At 54.4% G+C, this 24555-nt stretch overlaps 2 protein-coding genes and 1 pseudogene across 2 annotated transcripts; 1 reads left to right on the top strand and 2 right to left on the bottom strand.

The window, feature by feature from the left end:
* Positions 1–1479: 1479 nt before the first annotated feature.
* On the top strand, positions 1480–3690 carry LOC127185518 (PWWP domain-containing DNA repair factor 3B-like). Its single transcript, XM_051141949.1, is given in 1 exon segment — positions 1480–3690. A coding segment is annotated over 1 exon segment (2211 nt).
* Positions 3691–14181: 10491 nt separating this feature from the next.
* LOC127185654 (40-kDa huntingtin-associated protein-like) lies at positions 14182–15691 on the bottom strand. The gene has a single exon (XM_051142140.1). It carries the CDS (start codon positions 15441–15443, stop codon positions 14274–14276), a length of 1170 nt encoding a protein of 389 aa, XP_050998097.1. The 5' UTR covers positions 15444–15691; the 3' UTR covers positions 14182–14273.
* A 2514-nt stretch (positions 15692–18205) lies between these two features.
* LOC127185517 (histone H2A-Bbd type 2/3-like) lies at positions 18206–18577 on the bottom strand (annotated as a pseudogene).
* Between the last annotated feature and the right edge of the window lie 5978 nt (positions 18578–24555).

The raw sequence follows: 24555 nt of genomic DNA, 5'->3' as shown, positions 1-24555 counted from the left end.
ACATAGGACCTGCAGAAAGTTCCTGAAGATCTCTGTTGCCTGTGTTCACTGCCCTCACATGTGCAAGTGTGGGCCACCACCCCAAAACTCGCATACGCATGCATGCACGCACGCACACACAAATGCAAACTTGCCTCCCCGCTCACACTCTCACACACATGCAAACAGAAATGTGCAATGCACACACATTCACACACACACACACACACAGACACGCAGGCGCACGCACACACACAGAAGGGAGGGCGAAGAAAGGTATGAGATTCTACCGAGAAATCCGAGGGGAAGTAACTATGCTGAGAGGCACAGTACGGAGGAACATGAACAGGATTGCTACTCTACCGATGACATTGATTAGTACTGGACCTAGGGATGGACAGGCAAGTCACCACTCGGGTCGTCAAGTAGCTGTTGTGATTTTCTACCTGTCTAAGAAGTTATGGATTAAATTAGGGCACAGGGGTTGTGGGCAGGAGAGTTCTCTGGTCTGGGAACAGTTGGAGGAACTGTGCCGCCCGTCACAGGCAGATAATGGTGTGCAGGGTCTATTGCAGGCTAGACATTTGCAGCAGGAGAGTGCACAGCTCCAACAGAGACACTCACTCCATCTGATACTGCCAAGTCTGCCCATTTCTCCACAATGGAGTGCTTTCTCTTGGGGGATCTCCCCAAGTGTGCCCCGTGGACACTCGATCCAATACTGAGGTGCAGGATGGAGTTGGGAACCACAGATCTGAACCAAAAGATTGGAGCAGGTGGGGGTGGGGAGGCCAGGAGCTATGATAGCAGCCATCCCTCCCTGCTCACCATGTTATGCAAATCACCACGAAGATTTCTCCACCTCCTTGCTGCTCAACCAGGAATCCCACAAGTATGGAAGGCACGTGCACTAGGTGTCCACAGGTTTCCTGGTGGGGCATGGGGACTGTGGCAGAGCAGGACTATCTCCTTAGGAAAGAATCCAATGAGGCTTCCCCACTCCGAACCCCACCCCTGCAAGGGCAGCCCAGGGATCCCCAAGGTACTGACTGGGTGGGCAAGAAAATACACAAGCCTTGTAAAGACACCCACCTCTCTAGGAAGAAGTGCACCACCCCAGCCTCAGGGTAGGAAACAAAATGGTTATGAGTATGTGACACACCCTCTTGGGAACCTTCCATATCTTCTGCACCTGGAGAACAGACTTCTGTGAGCTCCCTCGATTTTCCTCACCTCACCTCACTGCGCTGATGCTCCCGTGTCCACTAAAGGCTATTTCCTTCCTCATGCAGCTCTGTTTCCCTCTCCCACCCTCCAGGGTATGCCCATGCCCACCACATCACCCTGAGCGAAGAAGTCACTTCAAGCTTCTCTACCAGACTCTGGAGGGAGGCCAGCACCTCAGGCAGGGCAGCCAGGCCAGAGAGGACCCGCAGGCAGTCAAGGAGCCCACCGCAGCCCTGTGGTTCGTGATCAGCACAGCTCCAGAGTCCAGTCACCATGGACTCTGCAGAGTATGTGCCCTGCAAATGGAAAGGCCAGCTGTGGCCTGCAAGGGTCTTGTCTAGACCCAGGACCTCAGCCCATAGTAAGAGGAAATGGGCACCTTTCCTGGAGGTACAAATCCTGTCAGTGGGTGAGAAGACGAGAGTGAGGAGCACCGAGGCGAAGCCCCTAACCAAGTCCAAAATCTTAGCCGTGGCCTCCTTGGCAGGGAAGGGGTCACAGGGCAGGGGCTCGCCAGGGCAGACCAGGGAATACAAGGGAACTCTCAAGGTGGCACTGGATGTTCTGGGCAAGGAAAGGCACTTGTTTCCAGGAAGGAGGGCACAAGGTCAAAGAACCAGCATGGAGGCTCCAAAGTTTCCCAAAGAGCAGGCCAGCTCCAGCCCATGCCAGAGCCTTCGCTTTGAAGCATGCAGTCAGAGAGGACAAGGGCTCTCCCAGAGGAGTCCTGGGAAGCAGCAGGGCCGCCCCTGGGGTTCTGTGGTGAGGAGCTCACAGAACATGCCTTAGGGGCGAGGGGGGAAAGCCCAGGCCCACAGTGCTGTTGGGACCCCTCATTTTGAATGGCAAGGGAGTGTGCTAAGAGGCAGCAGAGTGTGGCCAAGGTCCCCAGCACCTGCAGGAAAGGCTGCTGGTAATCCAGGCAAGAGAAAGCTGAGCACATTCAAGCACAGGCCTCGGAGTGCCCCAGCCTCCACAGAGGGCACCCAGGCTAAAAATGAGCAGCAGGCTGCCCCTGGGCCACCAAGGAGGAGGAGGAAGAGGAGGAGGAGGCGCATCTCCATCTTGCCCAAAGCCCCGAAGCCACAAGCAAGAGCACCCTGTGCAGGCCTAGAGATCCAGGCTATTGGAGGCCAGAGGAAGAAGACTGCCCTCCCAGAGAACAAAAAGGATCCCTGCCCAGGGACCCTGAAGCCAGATGCAAAGGGGGCATCAGCAGCCTGCTTGCCTCCTAACCCGAGGCTGCGGAGGTCGCTCCGCCTTGCCAGCACAAAAAGGAAGATCCACGTGCTGTGTCCCCTGTGCAGGGTCCCGGAACTGGAAACTCAGGTGCACTCAAAGGCGGCCAGCACCAGGTTCCAGAGGAGAGGGGCTGTGATTCAAGAAGACAGCCAAGCCACCAAGGTGGCTTCTTCTGCCCGGGGTCCGAATACCATTGAAGGAGGAATGCTGGTCTGGTTCAAATGTCAGGACCTTCCTTTCTGGCCAGCGGTGGTCAAGAGCGTCAGCCAACACGACAAGATGGCGAGGGTGCTGTTGATCGAGGGCAACATGCAGCTTGAGCGCAGGGGTGTCCGCGTCCCTCTCTGCAAGCTGAAGCCTCTGGACTGTGGGGAGAAGAGATCGCTCTTGAGGAGAGCCAGCAGAGTGTACGGCCGGGGCATCAGCTGGTGCTTCTCAGTGATCGACCACTACAGAGAGGGCCTGGCCTGTGGCTCCTCCCTGGGCTCCTTTATGGACTACTACACCTCCCCAGCCAGCTCCCCGCTAAGGAGGGCCATCCAAGAGGGCGACCTGCACATTGACTTCCCCAAGGTGAGCTATGCCGACTTGGAAGACTGGGAGGAGGAGACGACTCTGGCTGGGAAGGGGCCCTGCAAGAAACTCCTGCCTGACCACACCAGGGCTGCCTGGGACAGAGCCAACAAGATGATCGTAGACTTCATTGTCAAGGGGAAGGGGGCCGACTAGCACCTGCTGGACATCGTGAAGGGCAGAAAACAGTCCAAGCGGCTGGACGACCTCTGCACATCAAAGAGCGAAGTCTTCTGCATTGAGACCAACCTAGAGGATGACGACCAGTTGCATCTCGTGGCCAGGCATTTGCAAGAAATAGCCAAGGAGGCAGATGAGGCCCTGCTCTCCCTGACAAGAGGCGACATAGTGCGCTTTACCATAGAGGTTCTTCTTCCAGAAGCAATCATCTGCTCCATCGCTGCCCTGGAGGAGCTCAGCTACAAGGAGGCAGAAGAGAAGTACCTGCCTGGCCTGCCCTTGTACTACCGCGAGAAAGAGCTCTTCGACAAGACCTCCAAGACAGAGCCTCGGGGCCAGCCCGCCCCAGGAGCACCGCATGGAGAGAAAAGAACAGTGGACCCTTCCCTTAATGCGCAAAGGCTGTGCCCAAGTGTGCTGGTGGGACCTACAGGTGTGCCTATTGCTCCAGTCTCTGCCGAGCTCTCTTTGCGCGCGCGCATGTTATAGCAGCCTCGCACGTGTGACCCGTTGGACTCCACGTGGGACAACCCCACCGACCACGCCCCAGGGGCCCTGGCACACATTCGTGCTTCTTCCTGTTCCAGCCAGTCAGAGATACACACACAAGAAGTTGGGCATAACCGACTGTGCCTATGGCTGGCCCAGCGAAATGAAGCCATGGGCCATCAGCTGACAGGAAAGCAAATGTGACCTCAGGAGGAGGCAGGCTGGGGCCCATGATGCAGGCACAGGGCGCTGGTATCCAGTGCGCATGCGCGAATGTGACTCACCAATCAGAGAGCATTGTATTGGAATGTCAGCCAAAACTAGGCAGGATTGGCCTCTGAGGGGAGGGCGGCTCTCTGGGGGAGCAGAGGGGCCTAGGTGGGTGAGTGCTTCTGCTGGACTTCCTGGGGTGCGTCTCCAGAAGTGGGTGAGAGGCATCAGGAAACACTAAAGGCCTTGTGGCAGGACTGTGGGATCACCAAGTGAGAGGGTCCAGGAGAGCCCCTGAGGTGACTTCGCGAGCTTTGATTGATTCCGAGATGGGCGAAGCACCAGGGCCAAGAGTATTTTTAAAAGGGGGAGATGAGGGCAGTAGGGCCCTAGTAGAGTGGGTGGGGCTGTCAGTGGGTTGGGAGAGGGAGTGGGGGCTTTGCACATCTGTAGCACCCTCTGGGGTTGTTTTGTTTTGGTGTGTGGGTGTGCGTGTGTGTCCGTGTGTGTTTCCGTGTGCGTGTCTGCACGTCCCTGTGCATGTGTCCTTTTCTGCACAGGTGTGCATATGTGTGTGTGCAGGCGCGCAAGCCGGCGCATGTGTTTTGAAGCCATTGGGTCCTGAGTAGACGCCTGCGTCTCCCTGTGATGGGTCCATAGGCAGGACCCTGACGTGCTTGGCTAGTCTCAAGGGGAAGAGGATCTCTGAGCACTTGGCACAAGCACACGCACAGCCAGCATGGCTCAAGTTGGGAGTGGGTGGCTGATGGACAGGCCTCACCCCTTTGGGAGTGTCTTTAGGCAGCCTCAGGCATGCCAGCATAGTGGTGTCCTTGCTAATGAGAGATCCAGTCCTGGAGGTGGGGCCTCTCAGAGCAAGTGCCTTGGAAGTGTGGTCACCTGGGTGAGTGACAGGGTATCAGCAGCTTGAGTCTAGAGCCCCTGGTGGTGAGAAAGCAGGGTGAGGCAGGATCCACAGCCCTTTGTGGATGAGAGTGGGATGTTGAGGCGAAAGGGTCCAGGTTTATCTGTGTTGTGACGTTTGGAAGACTCTCTTCCACTTGGTAGTGACCACCGTGGGCAGTGGGGGAAAAGGGGTCCAGAGGGTGGCAGGATTGAAGAGCTGAGTGTGAGCGTGGCGTGTAGAAGAGGAATGGATGGCCTTCCACCTATGCTCCTTGCATCTGGCTGGAGTCCTCAGCGGACACCTGGGCCCTGCTTATGTGCAGCCATGGGCCTTGCCTCAGCAGAAATCCCCCCTCGGGACCACCCTCCCCCCTGTGACTGGGATGGGGCATGGATGGGCCCCTTCACCAACCAGCGGCTTCTACATCCAAACCCCACAGGTGCCAGTTCAGGCCACTTCATCCTGGGAGTCTCTGCCTTTCCAGGCCTTTAGAGAGAGAGAGGGGCACTGGAAGGTGGGGCCTAGATTGGTATGGCTGACCATCCTCTGAGAAGAAGGAGGCTCCTGGGGCAGGAGGGTATCCTGGCCTGGGGGGTGGGGAGGCAGGGGTTGATTGGCTACTGGGGAACTCAGTTCTATTGCTGGCCAGTTGGGACAGGGATCAGAGAGGAGCCTTAGCTCACCTCAAGAGTTAGGGAAGCAGCATCACAAAGAGGCATGCCCAAGGCAAACCCGCGAGGTGACACCAGGGTCTTCACTTCCAAATGGGGCTGGACGAGGCCCCGGAAAGCAAGGCCAGAGGCCAGGGACAGGTCATGAGGGCTGCAGGGGTTGGGAAGGGTAAGTGGGACAGCTTATGGGCTGGGGGATGTGGCCCTGCTGACTGAGTAAGCCCCAGTGAGACTCCGGCATTAGGTGCCTCATTTTATGGGGCATGGCCCAGGATTTCCCCATCCGAGGGTTGGGAAAGCAGCAGAGGGTACTGACCTTGGGTGGTAGGTGGATTGGGGAGCTCCGGGTTCATACAGGGAAATGGGACAGCAGGCCAGGACACTGGTGACATCCTCCTGCCCTCTCACTGCTCCTGTACAGTGCCAAGACTGCTGCCCACACCCTGTGGAGTCCTGCTCCCTGTTCCCATTGCTATCTTGTAATCCCTCCCGGCATTTGAAGTTCCAGGCATCCTTTCTACCCCAAGAAGATCCTGGCCAGGATGGACACTGACGGCGCCGGCATGGGCTCAAGGCAGAATCCAAATCTGCCATCAGATGACACCCAGAACCCAAATGCAGTGGCTCCAGGTAACGAAACAACACAGAAACAGATAGGCTCCTGTAGGGCTGCGTCCACCACAGGGGACATCCTCAAATCTCTCGGAAGGTAGAACACTGAGTGGATGTGTTACATGGACATTTGTTGGAAAAGCAGGAGCTTCCAGATGCTGATAAGTTTTCTCAAGCTTGTTTGTGGATTTAGGTTCCCCTACCTGACATCCCCACTCCACAGGAACCCTGCAAGGCTCAGGAGGCGGCTCTTTCTAGTCAACATGCCTCTCTGGGAGCACATGGGTCCCAGGGACTGTCTGGAAGGTGTGTAGAGGTGCCTGCACAAGCTGCTCCCAGGGTCAGGGCTATTTAGAGGAGTGCAGTGTGTGTGTGTGTGTGTCTGTGTGTGTGTGTGTGTGTGTGTGTGTGTGTGTGTGTGTGTGTACATCTATGTGAGTGTGGTGATTGATTGTGTGCATGATTTCTTTAAAAAGTGGCAGTAGCTGTTGGTGGCTATGGGTTCTAGAGACCCCTTGGTGAAGCTGTTTTCTGTGGGGGATGATTAGAACGGCACACCCTGTCTGACAATATCTTCCCCTTTGTCTTTATTCAGCCAAGGAAGAAGTCCTTGATGTCAATAGGGAGGACTTTCTTTCCTCGGGAACAGAAGGACAGCACGCCAGGTGATACTTCAAAAAGAAAAACAAAAACAAAAACAAAAAAATAAACAAAACCTAACCCATTCATAAAATACATTTAGAAGAGTCAGGCTGGAGAGATGGTTCAGTGGAAGAGTGCTGGGTGTACAGAAACCAGACCCTGAGTTCATATCCGCAGGACCAGTGCACACCTTTCAGGCCCAGGGCGTGGGGATGGCAGAGGCAGGAGGGTTGCAGGTGCTTCCTCACCGCCAGGCAGCCCAACAGGTTAAACTGAGACGTGAGGAAAGAAAGAAAGAGACGCAGCTGTAAGTGAGATGTGTGCAGGCCATGAACGTCCTGGGCCCGTGGAGCTCAGAGGCCCCAAAACACTCACCCTGCAGTCAGCCGGTCAGATGTTCAGTGTGGTAGAAAATGATAATCCCACGCCCACAGCAGGCGGCAAGTCCTGTCAGAGACCTTGTCTGACAGGGGTAAGGTGGAGATGGGTAGAGGAGGACACCCCACTTCTATCTCTGAAGGCATCACATCTGCGCACATGCCCTTCCTTTGCACGCAAAGAAATCTAGAAAAGTCAGTGTCCACTCTTGAACCGTGAACTGAGTGTAGGCCGCGTGGCACACTCTACTTCCTTCACTCACACATCAAAAGTAGCCTTCTGTACAGACTGAAGTAAAAATTTAATATTATTTTTTTTTTTGGCAGGAAGGAAATACAGGATTTATTTGAAGAATTTGAAGGTATGTTCTAGAAGAGGGACACTAGGAATTTGAGGAAACGGTTTGACACAAAGCAGTGAAAGGCAAGCAAGTTATTACGTGGCAGACAAGAGACGTGTGTTGGGTGCCTTGTTCTCACACACGCAGTGTCAAAGTTGTGTTAATCACATTGCCAGCTCTCTACTTCACGTTCGTTTTCGGTTGGAAGAACATGGCGCCTGTGGTGTAAAGACTCTTACTGCCTCGCTGTGAGATATTTACACCTCGGATGAGCTGATGTGTCTTCCAGAGGTTTATTCACCCAAGGGACACATCTGTTTTTAAGACCACATTTTTGCTTCACTGATTTGTACTCTAGACCAGTTCTTTTGTGTGTGTGTTGGGGGGGGGCGGGTTGTGAGTGCCAAGACCTCTTAAGTGGCTGCCCACTGTTTCATGTGCAACAAATAGCACACAGAGTGGAAAGCTGAAGTCAGCACTGGTAGCCTGCGACCACTGTATGATCAGACTGAGTCCTGCCTTAAATGGCGTTCAGACGTTAGTCACGTGAACTGTTAAAGGAATTGCAAACTAAGGACGGGCTGGGAGAGCTCCAGAATTTTCTGAGGGAAAGTTCCATGTAGACACTCTTCAGGACTCTGGTTAGGGGTGGGGCTGGGTGGGAGAGCTCCTGCCTACTGTGCTCAAGACTCCAGGTTCCATCCCCAGTCACTGCAGACCTTCCCACAGATCAGTGTGGGGTTTCTCCCCTTTAAATGACCCACGATCTCTACGTCATCCGGTCTGTCTACAAGCCACGATGGCTACAATAATAACGGTGCTGCCATTAATTACTCATCTGTGAGCCTTTGGAGATTTCTGATAATGGACTCCTTTTGTGTTTTTGTGTAAAGTGGCCCAAGAGTCCCTGTGAACGTGTCCTTGAGCTGAAGTGTGCCTAGTATGTTGGTTAAGGTTACACTTTGTAGACGGGGTCTCGGTTAACGAAGCTACACGGTGACTTGATACACTTTTTGCTAAGTCCCCTCCATGCTGTTTTCTATGGAATACACAGACACTAAAGTGCAACTGTCCCATTTCACATTAAGGTCATCAGCCACTGGAATCCCTGGCTGAAGGAGAGGAGGCTGACAGTCTTTCCATTGAGTAGCATTTCCATGTATTGATGACAACCTTCTCTCCAGCACCACCGAGGTAGCTTTATGGGAATGCTTACGAGATTGCATTTCAATACAGGGCCCATTCAGAACTTTCGTCATGGAAACAGAGAAGGATTCAGAGCCATCCTCACCGCGTCTTTCCAAGCCATGGAGCAGAAGGTGGAGGATGTTCTAAAACTCCAGTGTGAGCAAAGGTAAGGTTGTGGCTTCTTGGTGCTTTGATCCCAGGCCCGTTGACGGTTGCTTAGTTAAGGAGGATGGCAAGAGGTCGAGGACCAGCCATGAGGCCCACTGGCTCTGTTGGAAAGTGTATTCGTCTTGGTTTTTCTATAGAATAGACTTCCTTTTGTGTGATACCCTCAAATCGTGGTAACTGAAGTCAGCCGTGTTTCTTAAGGACGAAATAAGGTGTCTGGGCACTGCGCAGCTGAATCCGTGTAGCAGTTAGGGAGGTTGGGTGTGGCCTGCACATGCTGGGTGCAGTGAGCTTGGAACCCTCAAAGCACTGACCCCAGCAGTGGATCGGCAGTTCAGTGCAATAGGAAGTGAAATTCTCTCTCACCTGCGCTGTTGTTCAGCATTCAAGAGTGGTGTTCGCCACACTTCCGTAAGGAAGTCCTCACTGGCGTGAACGCGAGGAAGACTGGGGAGGCCTCTGGAGAATTCTCTGATGGTAGTGGCTGTGCATCCCCATCAGAGCAGCTGCTCAGAAGGAGAAAGTAAGGGAGAAGCTGTGCTTGTCAGGAAGACGGATGCTTGTGGGATACTAGGGCAATGCCAACTGTAATTCTCCCAGAGATTTCTGGCCCTAGGAGCTGCGAAGCGACTTCTCTCTCGACCAAGGAGGAGCAGATGCTGTTAGTGAAAGACCACAGAATCCACCTCATTTCCCTTTTCCCTGTCAGAATGTTAAAGGGAGGAAAACCACAGAGGAACCTTTCCACCTCTGTCCATCCATAGAGTTAGGGAGGGCAAGTCAGTCGGGCTTTCAGGGCAATTTCCTCATGCTGTGCAGGAGTATCTCACACACTGTTGTCTTTTATAGGCAGAAACTTTATGAAGACTATTCTCTTCAGATCCTGAGTTTGAATAGGAAGTTAACCGCGGATGCACATCAAGTCAAGAAGCAGGCAGAAAATCTCGCACTGAGTATCTGGCTTAGCTGGGAAGGAGTCCCTTGTGTCAGCATCGCCAAGTCAGGATGGAAAGAGACAGGACATGCGCTCAGGCAGACAAGTAGAGTTTTGTCCGTGGTGAGGAGACTTGACGTGACCTGAGTTTGTGAAAACATACCTTTCAAACAAACTTTACAAGGTCCGTCAATTAAATGTGGCCTACTGCCTAATGTCATCTGTCTGTCACACGAAGACTGGATCCTTAGCACGAATACAGCTTAATTCGCCATGGTTTATGTATTTCATCCCTTGTATGGATAGGAGTAACCGAGAGTGTTTTGGGTTTCAAATGTCTTGTGCGTGTAGTATGTGCACCGGCAGAGATACAGAAGGTGTCCGGTATGGTTAAGGAGCTTGTCCTGTGATTTCCTTCATGTATACCATGGGAAAACTGTTCTTGGAAGCTTTTAATCTAATAAGCATGAAATTGTTTCAGACTTGCTGGGAACGAGTCCTCTAATTGCACCCTCTGCCTTGGCATTTCACACCTCTTGGAACAAAAAACATGGCCCCTTGCCGTGTAGAGGTGTGTTATCCATCACCTGGGTTTGCGCGTGGGTTGTCTCACTGTGGTGTGGTGTGGTGCGTGGAATCATTGAGGACAGGGTGTGTTCAGCATCTCCCACTCGCTGCACGTGGACTTGCATTCCTCCACAGTGATTGAGAACTTCCCCTCTGGGCTCAGCTTACTTGCTCAACTTTGCCTTATCTGGGGGAACTTCCCACAAGCTCTCCCATGGTGTTCCACCCTGTGGGAGCAGGAAGGTCCTTGCACCCTCAGACCTCCAGGGAAACCAGGAACGTTAAGCAAGGAGAGTTGCCTCTTCAGTGGGAAAGGTGTAAAGCCTGCCATTCCATCCAGAAATCTGGGAACTGGAGGCGATAAAAGAGCCAGGTGCTCTGAGTTAGCTGATGGGCCGGGCCATATTCAAGCCCCTAAAGCCAGGCCCGGAGATGGATAGTCACCTAAATGACACTTGCAGCGTGGAGCTTGCTGAGTTCCCACAACCAGGAATGGAGGTATCGAATAATCTACATGGCCCATATGATATCTGTGCAATCAAGGTCACCCCCAGTCTCCTACTACCAGGACCCGAGAGATGGCTAATGACCCTGAATGGCCTTTATGCTATCTGTACCGGCAGGCGCTCCCCCAACCAGGGACCTGAGATACCCAATAGTCCCAGTGACCCTTTTCTTTCCGACTAAATATCCTAAGTGCCTGACTTGATGATGTGTTGCTGTCTGTTTCTTCTATTTATATGCCGTAGGTCAAATATATATATATATAAATATATATATATATATATATATATATTTATATATATATATTTTTTTTTTTTACTTTTCTTCGCTGTGTACATAATAAGCCCACCTATTTGAAACCCATACCATAGATAACTGTTCTATAGGAAGGGGGGACCTTTAAAACAGTAGTTGGTGTACTGGAAAGATTCGAAACATACCATGAAGAGAGGGGGCTGGGGTGAGCAGAGAGAGACTTTTAAAAAGAATTTTTAATTTTTAATTTATGTGTGTATCTGTGTTTTGCTTGGAAATGGACCCAGGTCCTCTGCAAGAGAGACAAGTGCTCTTAAACATTAAGGTTTCTCACAAGCCTCCAACGAGGCTTTCAAATGATAGGCCTTCCTTATGCAATCCCATTTTCTTGTTGTTGTTGTTGTTGTTTTCTTGCTGTTGCTGTTGTCACCAACAGGCTGGTGTCTCTACATTTGCCTTTGGGCATGAGGTGTCAGTGGGGCAGGAGGGTGTTGGTGGCCTAGGTAAATGAAAACGGGGTGGGAGTGATGTCGTGGGCACCCACAGGCTGGATTCCCTAGCTTTTCCTTTGGCCAGGAATTAGGTGTAGAAAGTGGGGGACCAAGGGTGAGGTGAGCCTAGGTGAAGGAACACAGTGGGGTGGGGGTACTCCTGGGCGACCCACAGGCTGGTTTCCCTAGCTTCTCTGTTGGGCAGTTGGTTCGAGTGGAAGGTGGCATGTGAGGGTGAGGTAGGGCTTGGTGGAGTTACACTTTGGGTGGCAGTGCTTCTGTGTGACCCACAGGCTGACTGCTGACAAAGGGTGGGTAGGCCTAGTAGAATGCAGGACTCAAGTGCTGCTGGGTGACAGCCAGGCCAGTGTCCCTGGCTTTATCTTTGGGCAGGTGTTAGGAGTAGAATGTCAGGGGGGAGGGTGAGTTGCTCCTAGGTGAGAAACACAGGGGGGTGGGAGTGCTTCTGGGTGACCCACAGGAGGGTTTCCCTAGCTTTTCCTTTGGCCAGCATGTGGGAATGGAAGGTGGGTTCTGGGCGGGGGGAGGGGTGGTGTTGTGGGCCTAGTTGGGTGGGAACTGTGCTGGGTGACCCATAGCCTGTTTAGTGTCAGAGGGTGAAGACACCTTAGATGTGACTCCTAAGGGATAGCAAGCCAAGTTCTGCTCTTTCGTTAGGGTGGTTGCCCTCACAGCTGTCCTGAAGCACTTGTGTCCTTTTCCCAATGCTTCGGTTCCAGCTCCAGACAGCTATACACTGCTGTTTTTGTTATGTGCTGAGGAGTCACATTCACGTTCTCATGTTTTCAGAGCAAGCGTTATTTCCCAGAGCCATCCTCCCATGCTCATATTTGGTTATTTTTAATTCATCCTTAACTTGGTAGCCCTTGGTATAAGTGGTGCTGAGAGTATATTCCCTTGGTAAAATAAATAATTTGAGTCTAAGAAGACTCTTTATCCACAATAGCCTGCTCATGAACTTTCTTCAAGATGATCTCTGGAGCTAAGGGTTAGCTTAATGGTAAAGCACTTGTCTAGCAAGTGCAAGATCTTGAGTTTGGGCCTCAGCTCTGGGGGGAAAAAACCAACCCTATTTCTAGTAATAACCTAAGTCCTACTGACTGCATTTTTTTTTTTACACTCCCGCTATTTCATGCAGATAAGGGAAGGTACGGTGTATGGTTAGCTTGAGCTGTGACCTTTAGAGTCTATTATTCTGAAAGTTTATCTCATGGGAAAGCCTGTCTGCCTAGGTCTCTCATACCTCCCAGGGTTTTGCCATCAATGTTCTGTACTGCTTCTGGATGCTGACAGCAAGAAAGCCACCAGACCTTGGACCTGGACCATAAGCCAAACAATCCTGTTCCTCAAAGCCAGCACCAACTGTGGTACTGTGTTATTGCAGTAAGACACAGGGTAAGGCACTGACTTCATGAAATCCATTGGTTTTGTACCATATGCCCCGTTGGCCACGTAGCACCTGGCTTCTATGTACAGGTGGTGTTACTCGGGCCTAGGTAGGGTGACAAGGGAAAAAGCACTTAGGAAAATTGGAATGCTACCCTGCCGGATGTGCTGGGTGTGTTAAGCCAGTGTTCAGTGTATGACACCATCTTTTTGAAAGCAAACATGGATGGATCCAGGAACTATAGGGAAGTGTGGAATTGGTCTTGTATCACTTAATACTCAGTTGGAAACAAGTCTGTGCTACTCGCCTCAGTCATACTGGGTTACACAGTTTAGTAGCTCTAGTTTCCAAGCCAAGAATCTTTAAGGGAATACAATTATAGCTTTAGCGAATTGGATTTCTCAGGATACTGAGCTGAAAGGCAGGAAGGGACTCCAGTATTGGCTGGGAAGATGTATCTTGATTGCACAGGGGCAATTGTGGTGTGGTTTATTGTGAAAGCAATGAGCAGCCCGGTTTGGAAAGAGAGGACCTATCCTAAAGACTTTGAGTAGCCTCTTGCCAACAACTTCTGGGATAATGGGAAGATGCCCGTGCAGCCCAATAGAGGCAGGGTCACCTCATCAGGAAGAACCCAGGCTGGCCGAGTGTGCAGAAGGTAAAGTAAATCCCGACTGTATGACAGAACATGCCAGTTCTGCTTTCCTACATAGGCCTCATGTTTGCATACAAAGAGATTATAACGATTACATATGATATCATCTGCTGCTTTATCCACTCCTCAGACTGCGGTGCTAATGTATATGGAAATGAATGAAAAAATGTATTAGAAGGAGCATGCCCAAATAGTCAGATCCTCTTCATTTTCCAGGAACATTTCTCATCTGTTCTGAATGCTTCTTGGTGATGCCAAATCCCACCAGGAATAAAAGCAAGGGAAACCAACACGCCAAAGGAACATCTGTCCTCCCGCCTTCATTGCAGCTATACCTAGAACAGCCAGGAAGCTGAGCCAACACACAGTATGCAGCTACTGGCCAGCGCATAAACAGAGCGGATTGTTACACAGCGTTGTCTCTCGTTCAGCCTTGAAGATAAAGTTACGTCGTCCCAGGCAATATGGATGGGCCTGGAGGGCACTATTTTAAGTAAGAAGCTAGGCATGGCCCGCCAAACTACCATGGTAGCAACAGAAAGGAGGAAAAAAACCAAACCAAAACAGAAGCAAGGTCACATCTTTCATCACCTGTCCCCAAAGATTAAACAAGCTGTTACCAGGAGGGAAGGCTGTTCGGGTCAGGTGGCTTATCAGACCCCCTGTCCCGAGGGGGAGATGGTTTCCTGCAGAACCAGGTGGAGGAGGTGGTTCTGCTCAGCACTCAGCAGCGGCCACATCTCCACCTGCAGCTTCTTGATGCCTTCCGTGTCCTTTTCGTGGGCAGCCATGACCAGGGACTGCAACAGCAAAAACAGCTCCTCCGGAAGCTGGCCGCCGCTGTCCTGGCCGTGACCGTCGAAAGCCTCCCAGGAGTACTTCTCCAGGGTCTGGGCGTGCTCCGGGAGCAGTTTGGCCGGCGGCGGTTGCAGGAGCAGCAGCAGCAGCACCCGGGACACCTCGCACCGGACAAGGACATCCGCGAAGGCGCCCAGTGTGCCAGGAGAGGGCGCGGCAGAGCCTGGGGCGTGGTCCGGGAGCAGCGGGAGGGGCAGGGTCGCGGCGGAGGTGGGTCGCGGCTGCGGTCCTAGCAGGGGGGGCTGGGGCCCTGGAGGCGGCGGAGGCGGCGGCGGCGGCGGAGGCTGCTGGGGCAGCTCGGGGTGCTGCACCGGGTGCCCGCCGTGCTCCCGGGCCAGGCGTTGCATGCGTGTAAAGAGCGCCAGGGCGCCGGTGTAGTCGCGCGCCAGAAGCTGGCAGGAGGCGGCGTCACCCAGCGCCTGCAGCGCGGCCAGTGGCATCAGGGGCAGGTGCAGCTGCGCAGCGCGCTGAAAGTGACCGGCCGCGGCAGCCGGCTGGCCCAGGGCGCGGAGGGCGGCGGCCAGTTCCAGGCACAGAGCGGCGGCGGCGGCCGGCTGACCCAGCTCGAGGTGTAGGCGCACGGCGGCGCCCAGGGCGCTGGCGGCCGCCTGCAGAGGCTCCCCGTAGGCGGCGGGACAGCCAAGGCGCTGGCGCGCGTCGCACTCCTGCCGCAAGAAGAGCCGGGCGGCCTCGGTGAGGGCCAGCGCTTCCCCGGGCCCATGGAAGAGCGCCTGCTGGCAGCGAGCTACAGCCAGCTGGCACCAGGCGGCGTAGGGCAGGCACTCCTGGGCCCGCAGCTCGCGGGCCAGCTGCGCGAACTGCTCCCCGGCCTCGGCCACGTTAGGCTTCCGCAAGAAGCGCTTCTTCAGCTTGTTGGACACCTGCCGGTAGCGGGCCAAAAAGTCCCCAGACTCAGAGCCTGGCCATCCCCCGCCAACCAAGGAAGACGCTGAGCCTGCCGCCATGTTGACAGGCCAGTTGCGACTCCTAACTTCCGGTTGAGAAGCGCTGAGAAACGCACCTATGACAACCACAAGTCCCGTGCTTTATCTATGCTGCGATCTCACAACACTTCCGCCTTCTCCTCAGGATCCCGAGCGCTTCTTCTGTACACCCCCGCCGTTGTCACGGCGATATGCAAAGAGCACGGCGGGAGGCGGGGCCCAGGCCAACGCCTAAGCCAGTCAGGGAGATGGGTGGGTCCCTCTGGAAACCAGCCCCGTATGTAAATAACAGGCTGGAGGGGCGGGGCTATGAGGACAGCGATTGAGGGGCGGGCGGGGCCCGTTGCCGGGCTACTATGCAAATGAGCGTCTGGGGGGCGGGGCCTAGCCTTGGGAATCCAGCAGCCTCCACAACCCAGAGACCTTCCTGGGCAAGCTAGGACTGACCTGCCCTGGCCTGGCAGGAGCCACTCTTAGCTTACAGCTTCCTTACAACCACCGCCAAGGCAGCCTCCTGGCACTTCTTGCTGAGCGTCCCAGGGTCAAGAAAGGCTCACACTAGCTTCATGATCCTCCCTGGCCTTAGTTTCGGCATGCCACTGTTCTGTCACATCTGCGTCTCCGACCAAAAGCCCACCTTTCCATGTGGGTCCCCTCTGCTCCCTGGTCTCCTAGGCAAAGGCCATCACTCTGACCCAGCTGGCCCAGGCTGGACCAGACCGCTTCAGGGACAGGAGGTGCATCGTGCGTGCTGTGCCTCACGTAGTCCTCCTCCTCTTCCTCCAGAGGAGCCTGTGAGTCCTCCTCTGCCATCCCTGCCTGCCTTCCACACCTGGCCCCAACACCACTGTGTTCCTGCTGCGAAGCCAGCCTCACCTTCTGCCCCTACTCCCACATCATCCCCGAAGGAAAAGTTAGGGAAACCAGCCTGTATGTAGGTCACCCTCACCCCACCACCTCCCCACCCCCTCCTGCCTGAATTACACCCCTCTTTCCTCCCACTATGGCTACCTCACACTCGGGACCCCACTTTCCACTCCTACCTCCTGCCCCAAGGAAAAGCTAGGGAAACCAGTCTGTGGGGCCCCCAGAACCATTCCAAGCGAATGTGTTTCTTCGCTAGGCCCAACCCACCCTCTGCCCTCACCTTCCAATCCCACCTCCTGCCCTAATGAAAAGCAAGAGAAACCAGTCTGTGGGTCCCCCAGGAGTACTCCCACCCCCTGTATTCCCTCAACTGTGCCCAACTCACCCTTGGCCCCCACTTTCTATGCCTAACTCCTGCACAAAGGAAAAGCCAGGGACACCATCCAGTGGGTCACCCAGCAGCACTCCCACCCCCCTGTGTTCATTTCACTAAGCCCTCTACACCCTCTGCCCCACCTACCCCTCCTAAGTCCTGCCCAAAGGAAGAGCTAGGGACGCCAGCCTGTGGGTCCCCCAGCAACAATCCCACCCCCTGTGTGTTCAGTTAGGCCCAATGCACCCTTGAGGCCCACATGCTGACCAAAGGAAAAGCTAGGGAAACCCTCCTGTGGGTCACCCAGCAGCAGTCCCACCCCCCTGTGTTTCTCAACTAGGAGCAAATCACCCTCCCCCCTGACATTCCACTCCTAACACCTGCCCAAAGATAAAGCCAGGGACACTGGCCTGTCTGTCACCCAGCAGCACATGAGTCCTGCATTCAACTAGGCCTACCCACCCTTTGTCAGCAGTCGGCCTGTGGGTCACACAGAAGCACTGCCACCCAAAGTGTAACTCCACCAAGCCCTACCTCACCCTCAGATGCCACCTTCCACTCCAACCAGCTGCCCAACGGAAAAGCTAGGGAAACCAGCTTGTGGGTCACCCTGGACCATTACCACTCAGTGTGATTCTTCCACTATGCCCACCTCTCCCTCTGCCCCTAATCACCTGTGGGTCACCCAGAACCAATCCCAACCCCTGTGTTTCTTCATGTGGGTGCACCTCACCCTCTGACCCCAAGCCGACTGTGGGTCACCCAGTGGCACTCCCACCCCAGTGTCCTTTCAACTTGGCCCACTTCACTCTCTGACCTCACTTTCTACTCCTAACTCCTGCACAAAGGAAAAAGTAGAGACACCAGCCTGTGGATCCCCCAGCGGCACTACCAGCCCCTGTGTTCCTTCAACTGGGCCCACCGTGCCCTCCTCTCCCCACTACCACCTCATGGCCAAAGGAAAAGGTAGGGAAACCAGCCTGTGGGCCACCCAGCAGCACTCCTCCACCCTGTGTTCATTTAACTAGACCCACCGCCCCTCTGCCCTCAATCAGCCTGTGGGTCCCCAGCAGCACTCCCAGCCCCTGTGTCCCTTCACCTAGGCCCACCGTGGCGTCCTGTCACCCCCACCACCTCACGGCCCAAGGAAATGCTAGGGACACCAGCCTGTGGGTCACCCAGCAGCACTACCACCCTCTGTGTCCCTTCAACTAGGCCCATGGCGCCCTCCTCCCCAAGTAGCACCCTCACACCCACCCCCGTGCCCTTCCCATCCCCTAAGGAACAGCCAGGGAAGCAAGGCCATGCTTTTTTCAAACTAAAGCTTTAATAAGAACACAAGCGACCAGGGTGCCCAGGTAAGCAGGGCTGACTGTGGGAAAGGCTGGGTGGGATGAACTGATGGAGTGGGATGGATAGCAGGGGCAGGCAGATGAGCTGGTGGGGAACTCAGAGCCAGGAGACAACAAGGGCTGCTGCAGCAAAGGCAGCAGGGAAGGCAGCAATGGTGGCAGCAAAGGGGAACTGAGGCAGAGGCTCCTAGCTAGGGACCACTGTGGCCCTGGCGACTCCTGTGGGCCTCAGGCGGGGCCACCTGGGAGATGGTGATGGATTGGAGCCTTTGTCCCAGCAGGGTGTTCCCTCAGACAGTGGCCTCCAGCAGCTGCGGGGTGATGAGCCTCTGGGCGCCTCTGCATAGGGCCTCATTGCTTGCCTGCTCCAGTAGACTGCGCACCAGGAACTCCAGGATGGCGGTCAGGAAGATGGGCGCCGTTTTGCTCAGCCGCAGGCCATGGCCGCCCTCCCGAAGATGGTGCTCCACCAGGCTCACAGACAAGGTCAGCTGGGCTCTGGAGGTGCGGGAGCTGCGAGACGAAGCCCCTCGACGAAGGCTGGTCTGCATGGCTCAGGGCATGCTGGCCTCTGAGTGAGACCTCACAGGTCCGCTGGGCTCCACCTGGCTGCTGCGCTAGGCTGAGTGGGCCATTGGGCTGTAGGCCTCGAGGGAGGGACCCAATGGATGATGCCAAGGCCCAATGGTCCTCCTCTGCTCCTGGTGGCGCGTCCTAGTGACCTCTCTCCTGTGCTAGTGCTGGCTAGCCTGATGATGTGGCAAGATTCTGGCATACCCTCGCTGGGGGCACCGAGGTCCCCTTGACACCTCTGTTGCCAGAAGAGCATTATAGGAAATAAGATGCCCGCCGAGATGGGGGTGGTGGAAAGGGGTGCAGGGTGGGGATGTGGGGGGTGGGATGGGTGGTGCGGGGAAAGGGGCGGCAACTCAGTGTTGCCCTGGAGAACCAATCCTTCGCTATTTCCGGCTTCTATGGTACTTTCCCCGCCCCTACCCTGTGAAGCATGTACTCCCTTTCTCTCTCCCCAGTACCCCTGGCACCTCTGCAGACCTGAAGCCCTTCCCCCGGTTTTGCGTGTGGAGACTCAAACTCAGCACCCCGAGCAAGTGTCCCACAACAAGCTACAGCTTTGCGGGTCTCCGGTGCCCCGGAGCCACTAATCTGCTTTCTGCCAAGGCGGCTGGTGCTGGAGCTGGACAGGCCCTGCAGGTGGAATGACTCGGTAATGGGTAGCCTCTTTTGGGTACCCGTGTCTTCCCCTTTCACTTAGCGTCCTGGATTCAACACGTTTCCCCCAAGGGACACAAGTTTCTTGGGGCTCCCGCACGCAGCCGCTTGAACCAGGTCTCCTGCATTCCTCTCCACGGCCGAATAATAGGGCCGAAAACACAGTGTCATCAGCTACTTCAAACCCCCACCCCCATACGAAGCACTTTTGCAACATGGTGGACTACAGTGGTGAGCAGAAATGAATCCTTCTGAAAGTTGCCTCTGTCTGGGTATCTCATGACAGCGACGGGGAAATCATTGTAGCCTTCTCACAGGCTAGGTCCCACCGTGAGGAGAACGCTCTGAAAATAATTTCAGAAAAGGAACACTGGCATTAACATACACATTGATTTTGACAGACTTTTCCTATAAAAAGTTTATCAGGACATACCCTACTCAAAGGCACTTTAAATTAGCTGTTGTTAACACACGTGTTTATACCTGTGCTTTAGTGCTCTCTTTTATTTATTTATTTTCATTTTATTTTATTTTATTTTATTTTATTTTCGAGTCAGGGTCTCTCTGTGTAATAGCCTTGGCTGTCCTGGACTCGCTTTGCAGACCAGGCTGGCCTTGAACTCACCGTGATCCTCCTGCCTCTGCCTCCTGAGTCCTGGGATTAAAGGAATGTGCTCCCACTACCAGGCTTAGTGCTCTTCTTAAAAACTCTACTTTCTTTGGGGTATTTAGGCCTCAACGTCCCTTCCAACATCCCACCCCTATGTGTTCAGGGACTACAAGAGTAAGGTGGCCACCAGTTTCCTTTTGTTAAAAAAAGAAAAAAGGAAACCCAAGGCCCCAAAGCAGGTCCGGGTGGGGTGCGGATGGGGTGAGGGTGGGGAGACAAGAAGACCACATGGCCTCCACGGCTTCCTTCATTCCTCACACAGGAAGCAACGTGACTGCTCCTCCTTAGCGGAGGTCCACGCTTCCAGTCTGGTCCTAATTGGGAAAGTGAAACAAGAATGGATAACCAGTGCAGCAAGTGGGAGGGAATGCACGACTAGCCATGGTGGATTCTTTAAACACTTCAGGCATCCAAGGCCGCTCACCTGCCATGAATGATTTCTAAGAAGAAGCACCAAAAGGTGCTCTGTGTAAAGGAGGCTACAGGAGGAAGCAGACACAGAGCCATTAGGTCTGTTTGTAAGGAGAGAAATGGCTGACGCTGTCACAGGACGCATGGAGGCCTGGTGGCCCAGACATGCTTGCCCTTGTGCCTCCAGGGCCCACCATACACAAGTGCACATGACCAGTCTGGCTCAAAGGCTTTGCTCCTGCTTTCGTGTCAGGGTTTCCTGGAAACTGTGCCATCAAGCCGTTTTCAGCTGGGGGGAGGAAAATGTATGTCTCTGGTGGGCCACAGCTGCATCAGTCTGTTGGAAGTACCCTGCTGTCTGAGATTGCAGTCCTCCCAGTCAGGATAGGCACTCTGAGCTTGGTGTTAGGTGCAGGCCTCCCTCTCCACAGCAGGGCCTCCTGCTCTCTGCCTCACCACACCTGGAGAGTGTCTTTACACATAGCTGCCCCTGACCACATTTCGTGTATGGCCCTTGACACAGCTCCCTGCCAGCTCTCCTGTCCCCTAACTTGTAGGATAATTAGGTATGGTGTTCCCCATTAAAAAACAGGAGCATGCAGACAAATGCAAATAAGCATCCTTAAAGTGGCTAATTTCAACCAATCATGGACACCTACGCTGGAAGAGCTAACACCCCACCCCTCCCCTCAATCAATTCCCCATGGACTGAATAGCCTTTCTTAACCCTGAATAAAGTTGAACTAGCTTCCTGAAGCAGTTGTCAGAGTGGTCATTCTCCATCGGGCTCATGGTCTCAAGAGCACTGGGCCTTGCATTCTGTTCCCCCACCCACGTGCCACCCCTGCCCTGGCCTTCATGGGCTGATGGCCACCCCCACCCCTGGCCCTCACGGGCTGATGGCTAAGAGACCCCCCAGGGAAGAGGAGAACTCCATCATGCAATAGTCGCTTTAGGGCACTGGCCCTTGACATCTCCTTCAGTAGCCTTCTATTAGATGGGAGAGCAGGGGCCAGCGAGCAGCAGGTCCAAGTACAGAAGCATGCATGTGGCAGCACAGGGCGGTTGCTGGGTTTAAAGGCAGTTGTACCCCACCTCTTCAGTGGCCCCCGTTGCTTTGGGGGTGAGCTCAGTCCACAGGAACTACCTGAACCCTGGAAACTGCATTGTTTTTAACATGGGGCCAGTTTGGGGAGTCTCCACCACAGCTTCACCAGTGTGCTGGTTTGTAGGAGATGTGCCCCATACTCTCTGGCATTTGAATGCTTGGTCCACCCGTTCCTGTTCCTGGATGTTAGAACGCCCCGGCTGCTGTGGAAAACAAGAAGTTCCCCAAGACCTGCCATTGCCACTCTGGAGATAGGTTCCATCGCATCTATCTCTCCGGGCTGGGGCAGGCAGGGCATCAGCCTGGACTGCCTGGTTTGGGGAAACTGTCCCAGGAAGAGGAGATTGTAAGTTTCTCAGGAACGTCTAATCCGCATGGCCTCCCCCAACAGCTGCATAGGTTTCCTCTGACACAAGAAACCTCTCACCCATTCCCAGAAGAAATCTGACCAGCTGCACCCTCATGCTGGGCTGACTGGTGCTGTCAGGGTTCTCTGGTCAGGTTAGACTTTGCTCTATTTCCTGCCCCCTTTTTCTTTACTTTGCACCATGAAATCAAACTGTGGCTGTTTGGGGAGGCTTAGGAGATTAGTCCATCTGGAGGAAGGAGGTCCTGAGGCCTGAAAGGACTCACTGCATGTGGAGCTTTTTCTCTTGACTTCCTGTCTGCAGTTTGAGAGGGGAGCCCTCCAGTCCAGCTTCCAGCTGCAGTTGCCATGTCTGTCACCCTCTTTCCCTGCCACTGTGGACGCTACCCCCCTGGGACGTGAAGCCCCAAGTGACCTCTTTCTTCTCTACTCCTGCCTTTCTTAGGGCATTGTATTGCAGCAACGTACACACCTTAACTAAGGCCGCCTGGTACAGGACCTGAATCGAATGGTCTCCCCGCAGGAATGGGGGGGGGGATTTCACCAGGCTCAACTGTATACTTGGGAAGGCGGACTTTAACTGGATGTGAAATTTGTCCCTCTAAAAGTAGAAATTTCTGAGGGTTCCCTGTTGCGTAAGGATGGTAAAGGTGTGTGAGTGAATATTCAGGGACTCCGTGGCGAGGTTCCAGCGGTGGCAAGTCACAGGTGGTCTTTATCCACAGCCCCTGGGGAAGAGAGAGTGCATTGCCAGGCTTGCCTGTAGAACTTAGGTCATGCACGCAAGCAAGCATGGATGGGCCACTGCACTAGTTTGGCCCTGCGGGGCCTGCCTCGCATGTGACCATTCCCTTCCAGCAAAAACACCAGTGCGTTGGGGTCTAGGGTCGGGAAAACCAACCTTGAAATGGCTGGGCCTAAACTAACTAGCTGTGACTGCTCTCTGAACGGAAAGAAGCCCCCAATGGTGTGGTGGGTTAGTGTCCCTTAGGTGAGCAAGTGAGTGAAAAGGGCATCTCCTGGGTAGGGGAGTCAAGAAGAGTAATGCTTGGACCACAGCCCTTGGGGGATGATGGCAGGGATCCCAAGGCAACGGGCCCGAGGGGGCCTGCGACAGGAGAATGTGCCTGTCTGGCTTTAGCTGCAGACTGGACTGGGTGCCCTGGAGTGTCGGTCAGAGAAGAGGTTGGAGGAACAAGTGGCCTTGGATGTCCCAGCCTGACAGTGTGGTAGCGTCAGGGGCTCGTGGTGTCCACCATCTTCCCCAACATCTGAGTACTGTTAAGGGCCAGCCCGAACGCCTGAGACCTCCAAGACAGAGCCTCGGGGCCAGCCCGCCCCAGGAGCACCACGTGGAGAGAAAAGAACTGTGGACGCTTCCCTTAATGCGCAAAGGCTGTGCCCATGTGTGCTGGAGGGAGCTACAGGTTTGCCTATTGCTCCAGTCTCTGCCAAGCTCTCTGCGCATGCGCATGTTATAGCAGCCTCGCACGTGCGACCCCTTGGACCCCACGTGGGACAACCCCACCGCCCACGCCCCAGGGCCCCTGGCACACATTCGTGCTTCTCCCTGTTCCAGCCACTCAGAGATACGCACATAAGAAGTTGGGTATATCCGGCTGTGCCTATGGCTGGCCCAGCGCAATGAAGCAATGGGCCGTCAGCTGACAGGAAAGCAAGTCTGACCTCAGGAGGAGGCAGGCTGGGGCCCATGATGCAGGCACAGGGCGCTGGTATCTAGTGCGCATGCGCGAATGTGACTCAGCCAATCAGAGAGCGTTGTATTGGAATGCAGGCCTAAACTAGGCAGGATTGGCCTCTGAGGGGAGGGCGGCTCTCTGGGGGAGCAGAGGGGCCTAGGTGGGTGAGTGCTTCTGCTGGACTTCCTGGGGTGCGTCTCCAGAAGTGGGTGAGAGGCATCAGGAAACACTAAAGGCCTTGTGGCAGGACTGTGGGATCACCAAGTGAGAGGGTCCAGGAGAGCCCCTGAGGTGACTTCGCGAGCTTTGATTGCTTCCGAGATGGGCGAAGCACCAGGGCCAAGAGTATTTTTAAAAGGGGGAGATGAGGGCAGCAGGGCCCTAGTAGAGTGGGTGGGGCTGTCAGTGGGTTGGGAGAGGGAGTGGGGGCTTTACACATCAGTAGCACCCTCTGGGGTTGTTTTGTTTTTGTTTTTGTTTGGTTGGTTGTATTTGTTTTTTGGTGTGTGGGTGTGCGTGTGTGTCCGTGTGTGTTTCCGTGTGCGTGTCCGTACGTCCGTGTGCATGTGTCCTTTTCTGGACAGGTGCGCATATGTGTGTGTGCAGGCACGCATGCCAGCGCATGTGTTTCGAAGCCGTAGGGTCCTGACTAGACGCCTGCGTCTCCCTGTGATGGGTCCATAGGCAGGACCCTGACATACTTGGCTAGTCTCAAGGGGAAGAGGATCTCTGGGCACTTGGCACAAGCACACGCACAGCCAGCATGGCTCAAGTTGGGAGTGAGTGGCTGATGGACAGGCCTCACCCCTTTGGGAGTGTCTTTAGGCAGCCTCAGTCATGCCAGCATAGTGGTGTCCTTGCTAATCAGAGATCCAGTCCTGGAGGTGGGGCCTCTCAGAGCAAGTGCCTTGGAAGTGTGGTCACCTGGGTGAGTGACAGGGTATCAGCAGCTTGAGTCTAGAGCCCCTGGTGGTGAGAAAGCAGGGTGAGGCAGGATCCACAGCCCTTTGTGGATGAGAGTGGGATGTTGAGGCGAAAGGGTCCAGGTTTATCTG

This window comes from Acomys russatus, chromosome X (assembly GCF_903995435.1).
Source record: "Acomys russatus chromosome X, mAcoRus1.1, whole genome shotgun sequence".
NCBI classification, from domain to species: domain Eukaryota; kingdom Metazoa; phylum Chordata; class Mammalia; order Rodentia; family Muridae; genus Acomys; species Acomys russatus.
Note: the sequence above shows the minus strand (reverse complement) of the source record. Positions and strands in the feature narration are given on the sequence as shown.